The sequence below is a fragment of the Sodiomyces alkalinus genome (genome assembly GCF_003711515.1).
Source record: "Sodiomyces alkalinus F11 unplaced genomic scaffold SODALscaffold_1, whole genome shotgun sequence".
NCBI lineage: Eukaryota > Fungi > Ascomycota > Sordariomycetes > Glomerellales > Plectosphaerellaceae > Sodiomyces > Sodiomyces alkalinus.
Window position 1 is genome coordinate 5,327,747 of NW_021167079.1, and position 18,352 is coordinate 5,346,098.

Below are 18,352 nucleotides of genomic sequence, written 5' to 3' on the forward strand. Positions count from 1 at the left end.
GGAGGTTTCCCATTGGCTGATTGCTGCTTTATCCTCCTCCCAGATGCAGATGAATATGGCAATGCCGAATGGGCGGCGGGTTACAACAGCGAGGTTGAGCCCGAAGGCTGGTCCCTCTTCCAGAAGCTATTTGTTTTTGGCGTTGTCGTCGCTCTCGTCGCCGTCTACATCCGGCATAGGAACGCGCGGGTACACTCGACACATGACAAGTCCGAGGTTTGAGGCATGCGATGCTAAATAGGGACGAGAGGGAATGAAGAGAGTATATAAAGAACGCACCCTTTATTTCGCGTCATCTAAGGAGACGGTGAATTAATGCCGAAACTTCATTGATTCTTCGGCTTCCGCCAGCAATGTCCTAGCCGCCAGTTGTGACCCCATCCCAGCGCTACGGAGTATACGCTGGACGAGCGAAAGCTGAACGTCGATATGATGACGCTATATAGATCTACTTCTTCGCTCTGCGACTGGCTATGGTGTAGAAAATGCTCCCGTCATACACACCACGGATGTCATCCTTCAGCATGCGACCGTCCTCCGGCCACAGAAGTATGTACGTTGCAAGCCCTGTCAAATATCAGTTCGACGATACCAAGTAGATGGCAAGGCAGTCAAGGGCTAAAGAAGAGGCAAGCCAGGGGCTTACACTCGAAATACGCCCCTCCCCAACCTATTGGATCAGCAATTAACCGCTGACCCTTCCACAGCCGCGTCACATCCCAGATTGTCATGTAATCCCGGCCTTCCGCATACTTGGCGAACATGTCCTCGAACTTCTGGGGCACGAATCGGCCTTCGGTGTCGTATGTTCCGCTGTCGCTCCCGTGCTTGTCTTTGTGGATGTTGTCGAGATACAAGCGGAACATGGGGTCCGGGATGTACGAAGATTGCGTCGGGTACGAGAAATTGGAGTGGATGATAAAGACGGAGAGTATGGACAAGATGACGCCGAACCCGAGGCGATAAAAGCCCCGAAAGGTATCAACAGGATATATCACGCCATCTCGGTCCTAAAGGAGTAAGAACATGCCTAATCAGTGGAAGTCCAGTCCAGGTCACTGTATCACTGTATTGCGCAGGGTTGAAGGTCGAGCGTCGAGGCACAGGAGTGAAGCCATACCGTGTCGAAGAATTCGCAATGCTGCTGCAGAACCTAAACAGAAATGACTACCATGAGCTCGATCCCCTTTTTCGGTGGATAACATCACGACCCTGTGGTGGGCTTGTGGCATGGACTCACCGTTTGGTGCTGATGTCGTCGAGCCCAGTCCCCTTCAGTCGTGCCATTCGGCCGAGCATATGTCGCGGCAATGTTGGCTCTAGCAGTGCCTGTCCAGATGGCCCTGTAAGGATCAATTTCGATCATCGTCAGTGAGTTTTGCTACGTTAATTGCCACCCACCAGCATGAGGGAGCCTTTGTCGATCGTCGGGCTGGATAAAAGGTTTCCGCGCTACGGTGACGGGAACGCTAGAAATGGAATACACGACGGAGACGTCGTCGATGTCATTGGGCTGGCTTGACAGGTACGAGATCGTATCGTCGTTGTTTTCCTCCATGTTGAGGAGTAGTTGGTTGACTTGGATGAGGAATTGGGGAATAACAGGCTGATTCTATAATTCCTTACTTTCCAGGTATACGATTTCCATACTTCATACATGATTACAAGCTCTCGTTACATGGATTTGCTCGGTTGTAATCTGAACACCGAGAGGCGCAATGTTTCGTTTGGTGGTAGGAAGATGGAGATTGCGCGTCCTATTGAGAGGGGTGCGTCACAGGAGCATCATGTCCCCAGGGGCGGGCCCTGGTACCGCCCTGGGCGTCCTGCCGTTAACAAGCCCGGGGATAGGTACCTAGGTAGTTGCAGTCTCCCAATCTCATGGCGGTCCACTACATTAAGGTACCTTACCTTACATAAAGTACGAAGTCCTTCGTACATGTACGACACCTGAGGTGGTATTACTAAGGTAGGTACGGTAACACACCGAAAACCCAGACTGGTCAAGGTTACATGTAAACTGATGTTGAACTCGGAGGCTGGGCTAAGGGTAGGTGTGGGGCGTGGCTAATAAGAAAGCCAAGCCAAGGGTAGGTACGGGCCTCTACGCCTGTAATTATAATTAGTCGAACTATTTCGCGATCGCGTTAAGCACCTTAAGGAGTATTTCTGTTAAGGGGTTTTCTATTAAGGGTTATTATATTATCGTAGAGAGTGCTTTTCTATTATTACTAAGAGGGTTTTTTATATTATCGCGAAGAGTGTTTTTCTCCTATACACGTAGTTACCTAAGGTGCTTAGTCACGTGACCTTAACAAATAGCCCTATAGCAACCCTCGGCTTAACTTTTCGCCCTACTCGGGCACATACCTACCCTTAGCTTAGCCTCCGAGTTCAATATCAGTTGATCTACAACCACGACTAAAATCAGTATATAGAACCATATTACCGTTTTTGACAACGGCCTCAGTCGTAAAGCGACACATATAGCACTATACTGAGAAGTGAATGACCAGTTGTTTGCAATATAATGTATATCAAGTTCTAGTTGTCATATCGACATCACTAATTACTTGGATAAACACGACGAGACGCTGACATACCAGATGATATGGGCAGTCGTGACGTTTGCAATGATGTGGGGTAGCAATATTAGCCTGGGAAATACGCCTTCCCGGCTCTCACCCGTATAAGTATATCCCAAGGTGGTGTTCCAGCTGCGTTCCTAGGCGTCATCGACAAAGATAACAGCTACCCAAGCACATCGCATCAATCACGTATCTCCGTTTACCTGTATCACATCGTACACGGCGAGCAATTTCAACCGACGATGGCCAGCCAGGACGACTACAGCGACATCCAACAGGAAGTTCCTCTCTCGGAGGAGTATGAGAAGGATCCGGATAGTATCGCTCGAGGCCATAAAGCCACTATCGCCAATCCTAGTAAGCAAATCAGAAGACACCGGCAGTTGGCCGAGAGCTTACACCGATGCGTTCAGATACATCGGAGCAGGCGAAGGAGCATTCGCGCAAGGTCTTGGAGAACGAGTTCCAGGAACCCTACGACAAACCCAACCGGAGCCAGGATGACAGGCCAGAGCCGCACCAGAAGGACCCGGGCAATGTGTAATTTCCAGACCTTTCCTCGCTGCCTGAAGCTTGTGGTATGAAGAAACTGACGACGTGTTGTCTACATAGAGCACGCGGGCTGAAGGCGAGCATCAGCAACCCCGGGGTATCAGAGGAAGCAAAGGAGCACGCGAGGGACAAATTGAACAAGCTGCAGTAATGGAAAACTGTAGACACAGATATGTTTGTGACATGAGCTGCAGTAGTGGGAAATTGTAATGGTAGTAGTATGATATATTTCATACGAACGAGAAATTGGAATTCTTGTTGTATAATGGCATGTGTGTCACGTATATCCCCTGGCCCCTGACTTATGGGAGCCGAGGTCGAAGCTGACCGAACAGCAGTGACGCTGCCGTCGATATCAACGGAGCACCGGTGATATCGACGGCAGCAACAACTACCCATGTACGTCTGGGCCTGCCTTTTGCGGGTGCTGCAACGAAGTGCAAAGAGGTTTACTCGCAAAGAGTTGTCAAGAACGACGAAGAAGAGTAGAACGGCAATAGAGCCTTTTTTCCCCCTTGTTTAGTCCACTGCCTGGATATCGACAAGCCATGGAAACCGGAGCGACATGAACCAGAGTGATCCGGTACTAGTGTTTGATCTGCTAACCATACATCGACCCTCTCTCCCACAATCTGCACAATCTGCGCATCCCTGTTTCCAGCTGGACTCATTCCATCAGATCCTGATTGTCGGGCTCCTTGTATGTGCCCCTGGGCTTTGCGTGTCGGAGACCCTCCTGAATGATATTAGACTTGTCGACGGCCTCCCTTTCATCTTGTTCTGCGGCTTGGTGTTAGTTTTATTTTCCGACAAAAACACCTTACACGGCGCCGCTTCTGAGCGAGAAAGATTCAAGATAACCCGAATCACAGATGGTATACTCACCTAGTTGCTGGTCTGTGTCGGCCAACTCGGTCTTGATGGGTTCCTCAACTTTGGCATCGTCCGACTGTACAGGGACGGACTCATTCGCTCCCGTGGCATACGAGTCGTCCTGGACCTGACCTTCGGGGGCACCGGAGGGCAAAGGAGCACCCGGATCCTCATCGCTCTGCTGCCAAGCGTTCTTGGACATTTTTCTGAAGTTGCGCTGCTTCGTATGGTGGTTATTCCTGTAGTGTATCGGTATGGTCAACTGAAGTGCTGGTAGGCACAAGTTTTGAACAAGGGCCGCATTGGGTGACTTTTATTCCCAGTGGCTCGAAGAGCGACGTCCTGTTCATGAGCACACGCACTCCTATTCTATGCGAAGTACGTCAAGGCAAACGAGAAATCGTGGGTGTCAGGTTTGCATCATGCGATTGTTGTTATTCATGTGTCTTATCCGTCATACCTACCTACCCGAGTTTGGCTGGTTATAGGTCAGAGCCCGATGGACTGGTCGGATGTCGCAAGTCTTAGAACATTATATTGACAGCGATATCTCTGTCCTGGCTTTGGTTAGTGCAAAATTCTCTGTTCGAGCTCTGACCTATACCCCCCCCCCTTAACCGGGTAGGTAGGCAGGTGCCGATATATAGATACGAGAATGAGGGAAGGAAGGATATACCTTCTGGCAATTGCTGATCGGGTTGTTGCTTCCAGTTGTTTGCGGTTATGTCATCATGACCGGCAATGATGCTTGATCAAGGCTGGGCGTCACTCCTTCTTTGGGGACGTCATCGACTCGGTGTCAGAAGAAATATAAGGGCTGCCACCAGCACCGGGAGAGTCCACACATCTGATAATTCACCTCATCAGCAAATTCCCAATCAGAAACTCTAACCTTAGCCCGTACACCGGCACAGCTCGTCTACTTTGACAGACACTGAACCCCATTTCCCGACGCACTATCACGATGGCCAACAATACCAACCCCGGTAACTTCGCCAACCGGTAAGTGGCCCAACAAGGCTAGCTCACAAGGAACCATGACGCTGACGAACAGTTAAGGCCCCGTGAGGAGGTCCAGGAGATCGCCAGCAAGGGAGGTCAAGCCAGCAACCAAGGTAGCTCTACCTCGCCTACCGGTACTTACAACCCTGGCAACTTCGCCAACCGGTAATTCACCCAAGAATTTGCCCACAAGGAACCATGACGCTGACGAACAGTGCAGCCCCCGTGAGGAGGTCCAGGAGATCGCCAGCAAGGGCGGTCAAGCTAGCCACTCGGGTGGTTTCGCCAGCATGGATCCTGATAAGCAGGTACGTGTCGATGATTACAATCGCCCCAATCGATGGGAGCTTTTGCTGATACATAAAAACAGCGCGAGATTGCCTCGATGGGAGGCAAGGCCTCATCTGGCTCCTTCGAGCCCGGAAGTGAGAAGGCTAGAGAGGCAGGAGCGAAGGGTGGACATGCCAGAGCTGAAGTTTAACATGTCTCGCCAATGTAGCGAATTGACTTTGGCGCTGATTAATATGGATGCAATGCCCAAAGTAGGTAGTCAGCCGTTCATTCAAAACTCCCTTGACACTTTAACCATGTTCGACTCTTTCTAAGTGTTGACAAGTTGATCACTGTTCTGTCGTGGGCATGGCGTGCCGCATCCCCCGTCAGTGGAATGAAAACCGAGTACGACCTCACTTGGCATGGGGGGACCAAATGCGGGATCTGAGCCTGTTCCGAATAAGTTTTTAAACTGAGCCTGCCTGCGTCCTGATATACAGTGTAGAGTGTCATTGCCGGGATTGCTGTGATGTCTTTATAGAGGCTGGGTATTGTTGAACAGACCGTAGTTTTACGGTTACGTAACGGGCACAGATTTGACGAAGGATTAACCTCCGAAGCCTCGGGAGGGTAAGGAAGGGAGAAAAATGACATCACACGCCGCAGATTGGCACCCCCAAACGCATGTTGTTGACACATGGTCCTGAAAGCCTACCATCTCCTTAGTCATCATCTACGGGGCATCCGGAGAGGCGTAGAGTATTATGTAATTACTCCGTAGAGTGCACCGGATCTCAAAGGTCAAAAGCAACGAAGAGCCGCGATGTTTCTGTGGGATGATGAACATACGCTCTAAATTCAGGTAGCAATAGAAAACATCCATCGCATCGTCCCTCCCATTTAATTCGATTTTACCCCTGCCGAAGAATTGAATTGCTCTTGCGCGATCCTGGGCTATTTAGTCTTACCTAATAACTTAGGAGGTAATACCTTGCTAGTGGGGTAGACTCAAAATCTCGAAATTTCATGTTTTTCACTTGAGGGCTAACGGCGTACCTTATGCCTTCCACGTATAAGTTCCCTTTACACGACAGCGACAAACGATCACCCATCAGCGCCCCGCGAAATCATATTGAAGATGAAGGTAATAAGCCTCAACTTCTTGACGTGCGCCGTCAAGTCTTGCAAATCGTCCGGCGCCGCATTTCCCCTTCATCCGAAAGATGCAGAGCTGGTGCAAGACGACATTGAGCTCAATGCGCAGATGCTTCTCAATATCCTCCCGCGTCTAGACTGGGCCGCCCTGCGAACCAATGCCACCGAGGTAAGTAGTTTAAGAAGCAGACCATAATCACAAAGACGCGGGGTCGCTCCGTTCAGAGACCCGGAACGTCTTGTCCCCTTTCTACTCTAATACCAAGACGACTGTCTGACTCGGAGTTACTTCTCTATATTAGCTGGGATTCCCCGAGCTGCCTGCTGAGCTGCCCACCCGAGAGGCGCTGGAGGCCGACGAGAAGAAATTGAAAGACCTGCATCATCTGCTTGTGGAGACACAGATCATGGAGGGTAAGCTGGTTTGCAGGAACTGCGGTCATGAGTACGCCATTCGGGAGGGCATCGCCAACTTCTTGCTTCCGAGTCACCTGGTGTGATCAAATGAGGTGGTCACGAGCATGATGATTGATGAAGAGGGTTGAGCGGAGCGAACAAGCATCGACGGGCATCGTTCTTCAACATCCGAACCGTAGTGATGGTCAGATGGTGGGCGTTCACGGAGTTCAGACTGGGAGAGAAGAATTTATGATAGAGTACAATGCTACATTGATGACAAGGAAAAGAACTCTAATAAACCTGCAATCCTTCGACTGGAACCATGGCGTCCGTGATCCTGCGCAAGCTCCTATATTACGAACTGCTCGTTCCCGATGCGCAAAAGCGGCTGTTGCGGCACTTATATCTTTCATTATGCGCCATGAGGACCGTCCCGTAACTCCATATTCCGTTTTACAATATACAGAATGAGTTGCCCACTCGCAAACATCGTGTTATATGATCCGAGATCAGTTTTGCTTCTTCTGAGCAGCAGGTCCCATCTCCTTGTCGAAGGCTCCGTACGAGACCTCTAGGCTACTGAGCGCACGCAGGCCGACGCCCAGAATCGAGAGTATCACGAGAGTGACCACAATGCCGTGAAAAATTCCTTAATTTTGTCAGATATTTTTTTACTGCACTATCTTCTTTGAACTGCGGATGAACAAACCTGGGGTTAAGAACTGGTACTTCTCAAAAAGCGGGAGATTATTCCAGTCTGTGCTGTTATCTTGTCTGCGAACGGACCAAGCTCGAGCTCGGAGCTTCTTCAGTTCCGCACTGATGGAACCCGTGGAGTCGACGTCGGATTTCGACGACCCTGCTGGGCTGGAGAGGTAGATGATGGTATATGAATCCGACGACAGAAGATCGTCCAGCGCCCGATCGAGGATTTGGTCTGGCACCAAGTCAGTACTTCCGTCCTCTGGCCTCCCTTTCCATCAGGGACAACGTAGATACCGTACCATTTTTTGCAAGTTGCTTCTCACGCTCAAGGTGGTCTGAGGGGAGGGGATGGAGGGCAGTCTCTTGGACTTCAGCAGCCCTGCCCTGGTTCGAACAAGCGGCTTGGATGTATTTTGAAAGATTGTCGGCTTCAATCTTTCCCACCACTTCGGCAACGCTATAAGTGTTTCGGACGCGGTCGTTTGAGGCGGCACTGCACAATTTGCGAGTTTTGCAGTCGTCGGCACCGCGGATGTCGGAGGCGCGCAGGTTGGGCTGGGATACGATGTGATACCGTTCAGTGGGACAAGAGTCGAGTATGAGCTGCACGGAGTTCAGGACTTGGGTGCTTGTTTGTAACTGAGAAGCGTCGGGGACTTGGGTGAATCTATGTTGCGACGTCAGCGTTAAAGACGGCACTGAGGCTGGATGAGGCGAGCTACGTACTTCCCTGTCGAAAGAAGGACAAATGGTGAAGAATCAGCAATCGCGTTGGCCGAGGCCGCAAAGACCAAAAGGCCTGCTGATCGGGACAGACGCATAGCTGAACAGACGTTATCAGAATGACTGTCGGGCGATGCTACGCTTTGAAGCTGAGTCGGGAAGTTTGTCGTGGATGAGACGCTTCGATTAACTTGGATTCGACCCGAGACGTAAGCAAGTTAGCTCCGATTTGTTGATTAGAGGGGGAATACCTAAGGTACATCGATGTCCTCAGGCCCGATAACATTAAGTCCCTTAAGATACGTACACAGTACTCCGGAATGTAGGCTTCACTGTACCTTAGCTAATAAAGGTATCTCCGCGTACTCGTACGCTATTCTGAGTGGCGCTCATGCACAATGTACAGCTGTGTACCTAGTAAGAGCCTCGTCAAGTCCATGAGTGGAGCCCGGGCTCCTGGCAAGGTATACCACATGGTTCCAGTTGCCCAAACCCAAGGGTCCTGCATCTCATAGGAAAATTTACAGCTGAGGAATCTCGAAAGAGCTTCGCATTACCTTCAAAGACAAATCCAGCAACTCAAGCCAACAACAATGTTCGCCAAGCCAAGAATTAGAAAGACAGTGCCGCCTCCTCCGAAGAAGAGGAAGACCATTTCGGCAGTCGAAGAGGTCAACTTTGATTTCGATGCCCGCGAAGAGTACCTCACAGGCTTCCATAAGCGCAAGCTCCAGCGCATAAAATACGCCCAAGAACAGGCGGCAAAGAAGGCGAGAGAAGAGAAACTCCAGCTCAGAAAACAGGTAAGGGATCCTTTGAATTTGCTACTGGATTTTGGTTTGGTCACAGGCGAAACCTGCAAATCTAACTGTCCTCGCAGCTCAGAGAAGAAAGGAAGCGCGAAGTGGAAGAGCATGTCCAGACTGTGAACAGGCTTCTCCGAGAAGCCCAAGCGGCAGACTCTGGAGACGATCAAGAGATCCAGGCTGAAGATTTCGAAGAGTGGGACGGCATTGAAGAAGAGAAAGCCGACGAGCCGGTGGACCATGAGGACGAATACATCGACGAGGATCGGTATACCACGGTGAAAGTGGAGGCAGTCTCTGTGACAAGAGACGGCTTTGAAAAGATCCGGGACGACGAGCCTGACAGGGAACAGCAGGACGAGGAGGATACATCGCACAAACAACAAGACGACGGCAAGGTGGCACCGCAAAAGAATCGGCTGCAGAAGAAGAAGAAGCCCAAGTTTCGTTACGAGACCAAGTTGGAGCGACGTACTGAAGAAAGAAAACAAAAGGCAAAAAAGAGGGCTCGTTTCAAAACGCAAGAGTAACGGTAACTATCAACGTCGTACCTCCTAGTCGCGACAGAAGCGACGACTGCTGCCTAGCAGGCGCCGGAATGAATTGGTTGCCTCACCGTCTCGACAGCTCTAAGCACCGTAGGAGTGAAGAAAACCTCGTGTCTCTTGTTCAGGAAGCGAGATACGACCATATTATGGAAAGAACAGTCCAGCCGTCTCCCACCACCGCCTGGAGATGCCGTAGTAAAATTATACCTCTACCCCAGGCAATGAAATGTACCTCGCGATGCGATGTTTATGCATGCACGGTCCAGACAATCAGATGCTACCAATTTCGAGCTGGAGGTCGTCCAGTTCTTTCTTCAGGTCATTGTGCTTCTTGGCCATCTCCTCGTACTTGGCCTCCCACTGGTCCCGCTCAGCCTCGAGAGCTTGGACCTTGCGCTCGAAGTGGCCGGCCTTGACATCGGTCAGGCGGAGCCTAGAAATGAAAGTAATTTATTAGTCTAAAATGTACCAACCAGAGGCGGCACTTGGCTACCCATGTCCGATGGTCGAACACCAGAGGGCGGTGAGAAGCTTTGTGTAGATAGGAAGAACCAAGGGGGGGAACGCACTTCTCGTTGGTTTCGCGCAAGGTGCGATCAGCCTCCTCGGCTTCATCCTCGAGGAGCTGGAGTCTTCGCTGCAAGGACTCGTTTTGGGTACCGGTGCTAGTGCTCTCGTCGGCGGCCTTCTTGTATTCCTTAACTGCACTCTCGAGCTTTTCGACCTCCGCCTCTAGAAGACCGTTCTTGTGTTGCAGCGACGTAATGTCCTGCTCTTTGGATAGGTTCTCCTGCTCCAGACTCTTGACCTTGGCCTGAAGCTCCTCGACCTTGGAAGATGCTTCGTCAGCCTCCAGGCGGAGCTGGTTCATTCTCTGTCGTAGAACATGGCGGTCAGTACGGCATCGTGATATTGCTTGTTTAACCCCTCTAGGTCGACGGCTAATATGGTGGGGCAAACCATAGGGGAACCTGTATGGCTTACCTCCTTAATGCGGTCCATGGTAGTCTGATTTGCTAAACTGGAGGATGCAACGTATGGGTTTGTAAAAGGCCTGCTATAGCGCGCAAAGACGGTGGAAACTGAGTGCTTCGTAAGACGGTAAGATGGAAACGTGGTGAAGATGGAGGAAATAAACCACCTGATACCCCTCTACGTGCAATGGTTGGAGACGAGACAAACCATCCTGGGCCCCGCTGAACCCCGATAGGCAGCACGATAGGGGGGGGGGGGGTTCAGGGGTACTTGTCCAATTTACCTGGGACGTCGCCCCCACAGAACTTATGTTGCCCGGTACTTCGTCGGTTTTCTGGGGAGCATGTGGATTCTAATTTATTTGAATGCAAAGTCATGAAAGATTGCGACTATGCTGCATTTATCGGCTCGTTGTTATTTTTCTGAATGTGAGCTTGGGGTTTACACTTATCATGCAGGATAGCCTGGCTTGCACGAAACATAAGCCTCTCCACCTGCCTGCCTGTTGGGTGCACTATTAAATGTGCCAGGTGGTTAATGTGTCTATGCTTCTCGGGAGGTTTCGCAAAGCTACTATCGTGTTACGTGAAGCAAAAGCACGAAGTACGAGAATAAATGCGACAGGCTACGGGAACTTAATTATCTACGAAGTAGTTTTAGGGTCCCTAGTTTTATACCGAAACGAACCTCAACGGACGTACTAATTATTATTACAGTCGCAATTATTGGGTTGTTTTGTGGTTGTCGCTGGCGGGCGGGCCCAAGCTTGCCCGTTGTCGTGACAACCACCCTAGGAAACACCCGGCCTCCTTTTCGGCATGCACCTTCGTTCAATCAACCGTTCTCCGCATCAAGCTTTACAAGGAACCACCAACCTGTGTCGGAAAACAAGTTGAGTTCTATCGTCGCTCTACGGCGAAACCACGCACAATGCTCGCCATTCGAGACGAAAACATCGTCAACGCAGCCCAAGCGGCGCGCCAGGCACAGGGAAAGGGACATCTGGCCCCTAAGACGCCCGGAGCTCGCTTCCCGAAGACTCCGTCAAGAATTGTTCCCAATGACGAGAATGCAGTTGGTGGAAAGACGGTGCTGGGGAAGGCCAAGGGGGGAATGAACCACGCAGTCCCAGGTCGAAATCTTGTTACACCATCTGGTAAGCAACAGCCGCAACAAGTATTGTCAGAAAAAGAAAACAGACACTGATCTCTTGTATCTTATCAGAAACGCAAGCTCGCGCACCACTCGGCAACAAGACCACGAACGCGAAGGCGAGGACCGGGCACCCCTTGGGAGTGAAAGATATCGTCAAAGAATTCGAGCGGACGCAGACGAAACAGACGACTGTAAAGAAACCGAAACAGAAGGCTTCGACGAATGACCCTCTGAGGGTTTCGGTACATAACGGTCAGTCAACAGACGAGCTAGATATTGAATATGCGCCTCCGAAGCCCAGGGAATTGCCATACGAGTCGGACGTTTTCCCTGATCGTCCCCTGACGTTCGAGGGTCTCAAACCAGGGAATTTGTTCAAAGGATACTATAACCACTTCTACAACCCTATGGGCGAGGACGGCATGCGCCTGCAAGATCGAAAGCACGAGCAAAGAATGCGGAAAGCCTTAAAGCAGCACGACGTGGATATTCTGCGGGACATTGAGGCCATGGATTGGTCCATCTCGGACATGCCAGGTATGGATACTCTTGGCAACAGGACCTCGGATTATATTGCTAATCTAGGGATAGAGCTTGACGAAACCACGGCAAAAGAAGCCGGGGAGAGCAACTATCCACCCACAATCAACTCTCGCAAGGCGGCATCGGCTCTGTCTATGCCCGTCGGTTCTACAGTCCGACAGCGCAAAGCAGCCGAGAGCGCACCAGCGCGCCGACCAGTATCCTCTCTACTTCCCGGAAAGCGAACAAGCAAAGTCCCCATTCCCACAAAGGCTGCTTCTGGGGACAGCGTCATTTCGGAAGCTGTGTCTAGAAGCACACTTGGATATACCAAAGGGCGGTCGGCTTCCTCCTTGCTTACCAGAAAGGAAACCAGAACAGCAACAAGCCAGGCGACCGCAAGGTCGAAGCCCACGAGCGTCGACCCCAACGCCACTATCGTATGGGCGCCAGTGGGACCACAACAGAGCGATGAGGAACAGGATAGACGTGCATTACCGCGCCTTGAATTCCTCTCCATCTTTGACCCGGAGGACGACGAACCGGGCGATTTCGGGGCCGTGCCCGAGTTTGATGACGAAGACGAAGAGTTCGAGCTGAAACTGGAGACCTAACTCGTCTTATTCTCAACGTTGTAGACTAGTTGGCGTTTTGGGGGTAGGAAGCATGTCTTTTTGTATTATGCTTGACAAAGTCAGTATCATTAATTCCCAAGATGAAGGCGTCTAGGGCTACTGGTATTAAGACACGACATCTTTACGACAATAAATAGATAACCCCGCCTTTTTGTTTCCTGGCGCATTTCAGCCCGAGAGTGACCATAATGTGATCTATCAACACGGCGATAGACGGTGATGGCCTGTTCTATAGAGTCGGCCAAGTTTGATGAGATACCGTGTTTGTTGATTAGATACCGGGGAATTAATATACTGCCATCCAAGAATAACACCTGTCGGAATATAATAATTCTTCCGTACGAGATGTTGTTCGGTTGGCAATCATCAATTTGGCAATCTTTCAGCGAGTTTCCCCAACGCGGTCATCGAATTTCAGCAGACGCGAAAATGCGCGACCCCTGTGGTGGGTCTCTTCCAGTAAAGCCTCCTGGTCACGTGCAGATATAGTGCGGGCTCCAAATGACCTAGCTTTGAACTCTCACGAGAGACTTTCCCTCTTGGTACATTTCGACCTATCGCTGGCCCATTTGGTACTCCGCTATAAGGTACAGGCAGATAGATATCCCGTCGTGGAGCCAGGGTGCTTCGCATGGGCAATTCCTCGTCCTGGGGGTCACCCCTTCAACTCTCTCGGCAATCTTCCTTTTGCTGGACATTTTACCATCTTGTCTAAACTTCATATCCTCCCAACGACGCCACATCAATCCCCCATCGCCCCGCAGCAACTCTGTTCGCGGTGGCTTCGGGCGCTTTTTGTCTTCTGTTTTGTGGCTCAGGGTTTTATTTGCGAAGTGCGATCTGCCACACCCGACTTCCAGATCCTTCTCTTCCATCCACCTGTCTCCCTGTTGTTGCTACATTATTTGAGCACCATCCCTCTCTCGGTCGCGTTTGAGCGTACCCTTCTCAACACTCAGCTTCCGGACTAACGAGACTCACATCGCTGCCTCCTTCTGAACGCATGGTGCCTTGGAGCGCTAATACCTCGAGCGTTAGGATGGTTGGAGGAAGGGCGAGGAGGTAGACGCAGCAATCCCCCACGATGACTCGCAACACGAGCGCGAGCTTCGCGCAGTTCTTCCCGGCGGCTCCGCGTGTCGCTAGGGATAGGGCTAAAGAGCGGGAAAGGGCGAAAGCCAAGACGCAACACTCGACGGCGTCTTCTCTCGGCTCACATCAAATCGGAAATGGTGCTTGTGATGTGCCAAATGCTGTTCGAGGCTCTACGACCGATGGAGCATTTCTCAACGGATCACAACAGGCCGATGACTATGGGTCACCGTCGGGCGATACTCTCAACACTGTTGCTTCGGCAAGCTCACATGCAAGCACGGGATCCTCCATCTTCAGCACAAATCAACGACACCCCATCCCGAACGGAACATCGCAAGCATCCTCTACCACACCTCTCACTACTCTAGAGTCCCCATCGCTTTCAGGTCACACAAGTCGGCCTGAATCGAAACCGTTCAACGTCCAAATTTCCGATCGGGACGACTTGACGAGCACACGCAAGGGCTCACTCTCACACCTGGATGGCTCATCGCCACCACCATCCTCTCATATCAATCGCGTCCCCGCGCGTGACCCTACTCGATCGCGAAAAGGCATCAAGTGCACATATGACCCATTGCTCGACCGAACACTATCGAAAGATAAGATGAGGATTGCCAAACCAAGATTCACAGAGTTTGGGGCGGTACGTTCCCTTATACTATACCTATATCCTCGCGAAGGGGTTTGGAAAGAGAAGGGGGGGGGCGCGTCATCGCTTTGTTGTATGTGAGAATGATGGCTAATGAGCTGAGATAGGACAACGATGACGCCCCCCCTCCGGACCCTCGCCTGGCAATGGGTGGGAGGCTCGGTTATATCAACACCGACTTCCATTTGCCCAAATCTCGATTACGGCACACACCCTACAACCTCAGACCTTATCCTTATGACCCTAAGACCTCCGTTGGCCCTGGACCCCCGACTCAGGTTGTCGTGATGGGCTTCAATCCCCTCATTGCCTTCTCCAAAGTTTCGCAGATCTTTGCGAGCTTTGGTGACATCGCTGAGAGCAGCAACAAAATGCATCCCGAAACCGGAAGCTACCTTGGCTTCGCGACCTTCCGATACAAAGACTCACTGCCCACCCGCTCAAAACCTGTGCCAATCAAAGCCATGGATGCAGCGCGTCGCGCCGTCAAGTCAATGCATGGACAACGGATCGAGTCGTATCAGATTCGGGTGGAGTTCGACCCGGAGGGCAAGAAAAGTCGTCGGATGATGGAAGAGACACTCAAACGGGATAGGATGGCACAACAGCCTTCTGTCTCTAAGCCAGCAGCACCCACCGGACCCAAAACCAATGCCCTCGGCACCATAGCAGGACCACCGCCCATGGCCCCCAAGGGTCCTGCTGCTCAACGGCAGTTCCCACCGCATGCTGTCAGCGTCGCCGGAAGGCCGCCGCATCCGCCCAAACCGCATCCACCCAAGCCGCATTCATTTATTGAAGAGAAGCCCATTGCACCACAGCTAGTCGCGGAGCCGTATATTTTCGTCCCCAGCGCAAAAGTGCCCGTCATGCACACGACTGTTCCTCACATGAAGAGACGCCTTAAGGCATATGTCTTCGACGATATTCGCGTCGATCGGACTGGCTACTACATCGTGTTTTCGAATTCCCTCGCCGGTAAATCGGAGGCCGAGCGTTGCTACCGATCGGCGCACTGCACAGAGTTCTTCAACTATCAGTTTTACATGACGCTTTGCATTCCGTCACACTTTCGAGACAACTCGGGTCCGCCTGCTGCAGTCCGCGGACATCGGACGCCAAGCCCCGAGCCAATACCAAGGAGAGAAGCGCAGATGCTAGAAGAGAGAGATCGAAGGTGTCGGGACGATGAACTTGACATGGAAGAAGAGAAACGCCAGAGAGCCAAGAACTTTGACCCTGTCAAAGCGGCGTGCGAAGTTATCACTCAGGAGTTGGCTGAACACCTTATCAAACATATTCGAACCCGCGTTGCAGCTCCAGCACTGACCGCATTCCTAAACCCTGCCAACCACACTGCCAAGCGACGAAAGCTGAACCTCGAAGAACCCGCCGGTGCACCGTCACTCCACATTGAGGCTGGTGACGAGAGCTCGCGCATAGGTACTCCCAATTCAGGCGCCGACCCTATTGAACGGCGCACAGGGCGTCTGGAGGTTTCCGCACTGCCTCGCATTCGGAAGGCGAAGGCCACGGGACAGGGACAGCGGAACCACGGCTTCACGGATCCTTTCGGACGCGGGCGAGCGCCACAACAACGGACCGCGGTTCGCTCACTGCACCATCGTCTTCAGGCTTTCGACAGCGACATCGAGTCTGACGACGAAGGCGACGATGTTGGGGCGTCGGTCGCTCGAGAAACCGAAGAACCAGAGTCTCGTCCGCGCAGCCGCATGAGCACTGACGACGAAGATGACGGCTCCAAGGACGACCTCGCTTCCTGGGGTCCGGCCGAGGACGACTCAATGACCGACATTAGCTTTGCAGTAGGCGGCCTGCCCTCTAAGAAGCGGAAACTTAACCTCGACGCCCAATCCGCCATCAAACGGCAGAAGAAGTCCGACGAAGAGCTCTTTGGCGTGACGCTCAACCATATTGAGACGGACTTTCCTGTCCATGAGATCACGGAGGAAGCGACTCCCGAGGTTGACATGGCTGATTCCAAGGAACTGAGTGAGCAGCCCGCATCGCGCTCAGAGACTCCCGCCACTGTAACCGGGAAAGCTGCTGCGAAGAAGCCGAAGGCGAAACGGAAATCAAAGAAACAGATTCTCGAAGAGCGCGAGTCACTCAAGAAAGAATCGACTGGGCCCCCAGAGCCCGAACCTGTGGCAATCGATAAAGCGGCGGCAGAGGAACCCGCTGTTGAGGACAAAACGGAGGGAGCAGTGGCCATTGCGGAGCCGGTCCTCGAGAGCCCAGATCTCAATCTGTTCTCGCACGTCCCGGTCTCAGCACTGGAACTTTCGGGTGACTTTTTGCCCGACATGGCGGCATTGCAAGACCTTCCTCTATCTTCAGCCGACCGCCCCGAACTTGCCAGGCTGCGGAAGAAGTTTGGCATTGCTGAGCTCGAAGATCCCCTCCTCTGGCTTTTGCGAAGAAACCGGATTCGCGAACTGAACTCCGCAGGACAGTCGGCCAACGAATCCGTGGGCATCGGAGGCTACTACGTCCCTAATTCGACTGGGTGCGCCAGGACGGAGGGGGTGAAGAAGATCCTCAACTCGGAAAAGTCGAAGTACTTGCCTCATCATATCAAAGTCCAAAAGGCCAGAGAAGCGCGGGAAGCGAAGGTCAAGAAGGATGGCAAGGACGCATTAGCGCCGGTTGTCCCGCAGGCGCCCAAGGGGAACTCACGGGCGAACCGTGCAAACAACCGCCGACACGTCACGGCGCTGCAGGACGAGATGAAATCATCCGGAGATCCCGATGTATTCAAATTTAACCAACTGAAGAAGCGGAAGAAACCCGTCAAGTTCGCCCGGTCAGCCATCCACAACTGGGGCCTCTACACGGAAGAGAACATCAACAAGGATGACATGATCATCGAATATGTCGGGGAGCAGGTCAGGCAGCAGATCTCCGAGATCCGCGAGAAGCGGTACCTCAAGCAGGGCATGGGGAGCAGTTACTTGTTTCGCATCGACGACAACACTGTCATTGACGCGACCAAGAAGGGCGGCATCGCCCGCTTTATCAACCATAGCTGCATGCCCAATTGCACGGCCAAGATCATCAAAGTGGATGGCAGCAAACGGATTGTCATCTATGCTCTCCGCGATATTGCTCGGAGTAAGTCCTTTCAATTTCTTTTACTTTTTTCTTTTCTCTCAAATTTTTATTTTTATTTTTCGCAATCAAACTTCTGGGGTTGTGGTCTTTTGCTAACTTGAACGCGTCTTTTTTTAGACGAGGAGTTGACGTACGATTACAAGTTCGAGCGAGAGATAGGTAGCACGGATCGTATTCCCTGCCTCTGCGGAACGGCTCAGTGCAAGGGTTTCCTCAATTGACGAAGATCATACCGTCATGCCCCCCCTCGTCGTCGCTGGTGCATGGTGGGCTGGTGCTGAACTTATTTGTACCTATTCACTGTGCATGGGTAGTTTGATACTCTTGGGTATCTCTTGCTCTCTGTTCTCTGTTCTCTATTTGACTGGACGAACACAACAGTGTTGAGCCTACATCTGTTGCCTTGGACTTTGGATTGGGTTTCTTTTTTTTTTGCCTTTTTTTTTCCTGTTCAGCTTCGCCTATATAGGCTTCAACAGCATTGCCCGGAACCGAGTAAGGGCATGGAAACGGCGAGGGAAGGAGGAGTGAAACTGCAAAGGTGTATACTGGGTCCTTT

The 18,352-nt window shown here is 51.7% G+C and overlaps 10 protein-coding genes across 10 annotated transcripts; 6 read left to right on the forward strand and 4 right to left on the reverse strand.

Annotated features, from left to right (window-relative positions):
- Positions 1-344: 344 nt before the first annotated feature.
- SODALDRAFT_31687 (Caleosin-domain-containing protein) lies at positions 345-1,683 on the reverse strand. Its single transcript, XM_028609322.1, has 5 exons — positions 1,627-1,683; positions 1,241-1,343; positions 1,121-1,153; positions 647-1,010; positions 345-567 (listed from the first exon to the last, which is right to left on the reverse strand). Exons 1-5 carry the CDS (start codon positions 1,653-1,655, stop codon positions 449-451), a joined length of 648 nt encoding a protein of 215 aa, XP_028470945.1. The 5' UTR covers positions 1,656-1,683; the 3' UTR covers positions 345-448.
- Positions 1,684-2,437: 754 nt separating this feature from the next.
- SODALDRAFT_347938 (hypothetical protein) lies at positions 2,438-3,404 on the forward strand. Its single transcript, XM_028613331.1, has 3 exons — positions 2,438-2,945; positions 3,002-3,128; positions 3,201-3,404. The coding sequence occupies exons 1-3, from the start codon at positions 2,831-2,833 to the stop codon at positions 3,289-3,291; spliced, it is 333 nt and encodes a 110-aa protein (XP_028470946.1). The 5' UTR covers positions 2,438-2,830; the 3' UTR covers positions 3,292-3,404.
- A 246-nt stretch (positions 3,405-3,650) lies between these two features.
- Positions 3,651-4,416, reverse strand: SODALDRAFT_347939 (hypothetical protein). The gene is made up of 2 exons (XM_028613332.1): positions 4,026-4,416; positions 3,651-3,920 (listed from the first exon to the last, which is right to left on the reverse strand). The coding sequence occupies exons 1-2, from the start codon at positions 4,213-4,215 to the stop codon at positions 3,808-3,810; spliced, it is 303 nt and encodes a 100-aa protein (XP_028470947.1). The 5' UTR covers positions 4,216-4,416; the 3' UTR covers positions 3,651-3,807.
- A 402-nt stretch (positions 4,417-4,818) lies between these two features.
- Positions 4,819-5,930, forward strand: SODALDRAFT_327312 (hypothetical protein). Its single transcript, XM_028610400.1, has 4 exons — positions 4,819-5,015; positions 5,073-5,180; positions 5,236-5,323; positions 5,386-5,930. Exons 1-4 carry the CDS (start codon positions 4,978-4,980, stop codon positions 5,494-5,496), a joined length of 345 nt encoding a protein of 114 aa, XP_028470948.1. The 5' UTR covers positions 4,819-4,977; the 3' UTR covers positions 5,497-5,930.
- Positions 5,931-6,187: 257 nt separating this feature from the next.
- SODALDRAFT_327313 (trm112p-like protein) lies at positions 6,188-7,146 on the forward strand. Its single transcript, XM_028610401.1, has 2 exons — positions 6,188-6,612; positions 6,746-7,146. The coding sequence occupies exons 1-2, from the start codon at positions 6,427-6,429 to the stop codon at positions 6,941-6,943; spliced, it is 384 nt and encodes a 127-aa protein (XP_028470949.1). The 5' UTR covers positions 6,188-6,426; the 3' UTR covers positions 6,944-7,146.
- A 205-nt stretch (positions 7,147-7,351) lies between these two features.
- SODALDRAFT_319666 (BIG1-domain-containing protein) lies at positions 7,352-8,368 on the reverse strand (the record flags this gene model as incomplete). The annotated part of the gene is made up of 4 exons (XM_028609466.1): positions 7,352-7,491; positions 7,552-7,779; positions 7,847-8,214; positions 8,274-8,368. The coding sequence occupies 4 exons, from the start codon at positions 8,366-8,368 to the stop codon at positions 7,352-7,354; spliced, it is 831 nt and encodes a 276-aa protein (XP_028470950.1).
- Positions 8,369-8,863: 495 nt separating this feature from the next.
- On the forward strand, positions 8,864-9,606 carry SODALDRAFT_319667 (hypothetical protein; the record flags this gene model as incomplete). The annotated part of the gene is made up of 2 exons (XM_028609467.1): positions 8,864-9,073; positions 9,151-9,606. 2 exons carry the CDS (start codon positions 8,864-8,866, stop codon positions 9,604-9,606), a joined length of 666 nt encoding a protein of 221 aa, XP_028470951.1.
- A 288-nt stretch (positions 9,607-9,894) lies between these two features.
- SODALDRAFT_336614 (tropomyosin) lies at positions 9,895-10,626 on the reverse strand (the record flags this gene model as incomplete). Its single annotated transcript, XM_028612611.1, has 3 exons — positions 9,895-10,057; positions 10,194-10,498; positions 10,609-10,626. 3 exons carry the CDS (start codon positions 10,624-10,626, stop codon positions 9,895-9,897), a joined length of 486 nt encoding a protein of 161 aa, XP_028470952.1.
- Positions 10,627-11,416: 790 nt separating this feature from the next.
- Positions 11,417-13,000, forward strand: SODALDRAFT_31913 (hypothetical protein). The gene is made up of 3 exons (XM_028609430.1): positions 11,417-11,755; positions 11,824-12,291; positions 12,346-13,000. The coding sequence occupies exons 1-3, from the start codon at positions 11,530-11,532 to the stop codon at positions 12,888-12,890; spliced, it is 1,239 nt and encodes a 412-aa protein (XP_028470953.1). The 5' UTR covers positions 11,417-11,529; the 3' UTR covers positions 12,891-13,000.
- A 1,589-nt stretch (positions 13,001-14,589) lies between these two features.
- Positions 14,590-18,330, forward strand: SODALDRAFT_31948 (hypothetical protein). The gene is made up of 2 exons (XM_028609453.1): positions 14,590-17,793; positions 17,911-18,330. Exons 1-2 carry the CDS (start codon positions 14,805-14,807, stop codon positions 18,012-18,014), a joined length of 3,093 nt encoding a protein of 1,030 aa, XP_028470954.1. The 5' UTR covers positions 14,590-14,804; the 3' UTR covers positions 18,015-18,330.
- The last annotated feature ends 22 nt before the right edge of the window (positions 18,331-18,352 follow it).

Bases quoted from the DNA above. Each gene is read 5' to 3' on its own strand.
- SODALDRAFT_327312 (XM_028610400.1), top strand. From the start codon at position 4,978: ATGGCCAACAATACCAACCCCGGTAACTTCGCCAACCG. The intron at 5,016-5,072 runs GTAAGTGGCCCA...CGAACAGTTAAG, and splicing joins CCCGGTAACTTCGCCAACCG to GCCCCGTGAGGAGGTCCAGG. The intron at 5,324-5,385 runs GTACGTGTCGAT...ACATAAAAACAG, and splicing joins GCATGGATCCTGATAAGCAG to CGCGAGATTGCCTCGATGGG.
- SODALDRAFT_31687 (XM_028609322.1), bottom strand. From the start codon at position 1,655: ATGAAGTATGGAAATCGTATACCTGGAAA. The intron at 1,154-1,240 runs GTGAGTCCATGC...ATTTCTGTTTAG, and splicing joins GACGACATCAGCACCAAACG to GTTCTGCAGCAGCATTGCGA. The intron at 1,011-1,120 runs GTATGGCTTCAC...TTACTCCTTTAG, and splicing joins ATTGCGAATTCTTCGACACG to GACCGAGATGGCGTGATATA.
- SODALDRAFT_31913 (XM_028609430.1), top strand. From the start codon at position 11,530: ATGCTCGCCATTCGAGACGAAAACATCGTCAACGCAGCCCAAGCGGCG. The intron at 11,756-11,823 runs GTAAGCAACAGC...GTATCTTATCAG, and splicing joins AAATCTTGTTACACCATCTG to AAACGCAAGCTCGCGCACCA. The intron at 12,292-12,345 runs GTATGGATACTC...ATCTAGGGATAG, and splicing joins GTCCATCTCGGACATGCCAG to AGCTTGACGAAACCACGGCA.
- SODALDRAFT_347939 (XM_028613332.1), bottom strand. From the start codon at position 4,215: ATGTCCAAGAACGCTTGGCAGCAGAGCGATGAGGATCCGGGTGCTCCT. The intron at 3,921-4,025 runs GTGAGTATACCA...ACCAAGCCGCAG, and splicing joins CGACACAGACCAGCAACTAG to AACAAGATGAAAGGGAGGCC.
- SODALDRAFT_327313 (XM_028610401.1), top strand. From the start codon at position 6,427: ATGAAGGTAATAAGCCTCAACTTCTTGACGTGCGCCGTCAAGTCTTGC. The intron at 6,613-6,745 runs GTAAGTAGTTTA...TCTCTATATTAG, and splicing joins TGCGAACCAATGCCACCGAG to CTGGGATTCCCCGAGCTGCC.
- SODALDRAFT_347938 (XM_028613331.1), top strand. From the start codon at position 2,831: ATGGCCAGCCAGGACGACTACAGCGACATCCAACAGGAAGTTCCTCTC. The intron at 2,946-3,001 runs GTAAGCAAATCA...CGATGCGTTCAG, and splicing joins AGCCACTATCGCCAATCCTA to ATACATCGGAGCAGGCGAAG. The intron at 3,129-3,200 runs GTAATTTCCAGA...TTGTCTACATAG, and splicing joins CAGAAGGACCCGGGCAATGT to AGCACGCGGGCTGAAGGCGA.
- SODALDRAFT_31948 (XM_028609453.1), top strand. From the start codon at position 14,805: ATGGGTGGGAGGCTCGGTTATATCAACACCGACTTCCATTTGCCCAAA. The intron at 17,794-17,910 runs GTAAGTCCTTTC...GTCTTTTTTTAG, and splicing joins TCTCCGCGATATTGCTCGGA to ACGAGGAGTTGACGTACGAT.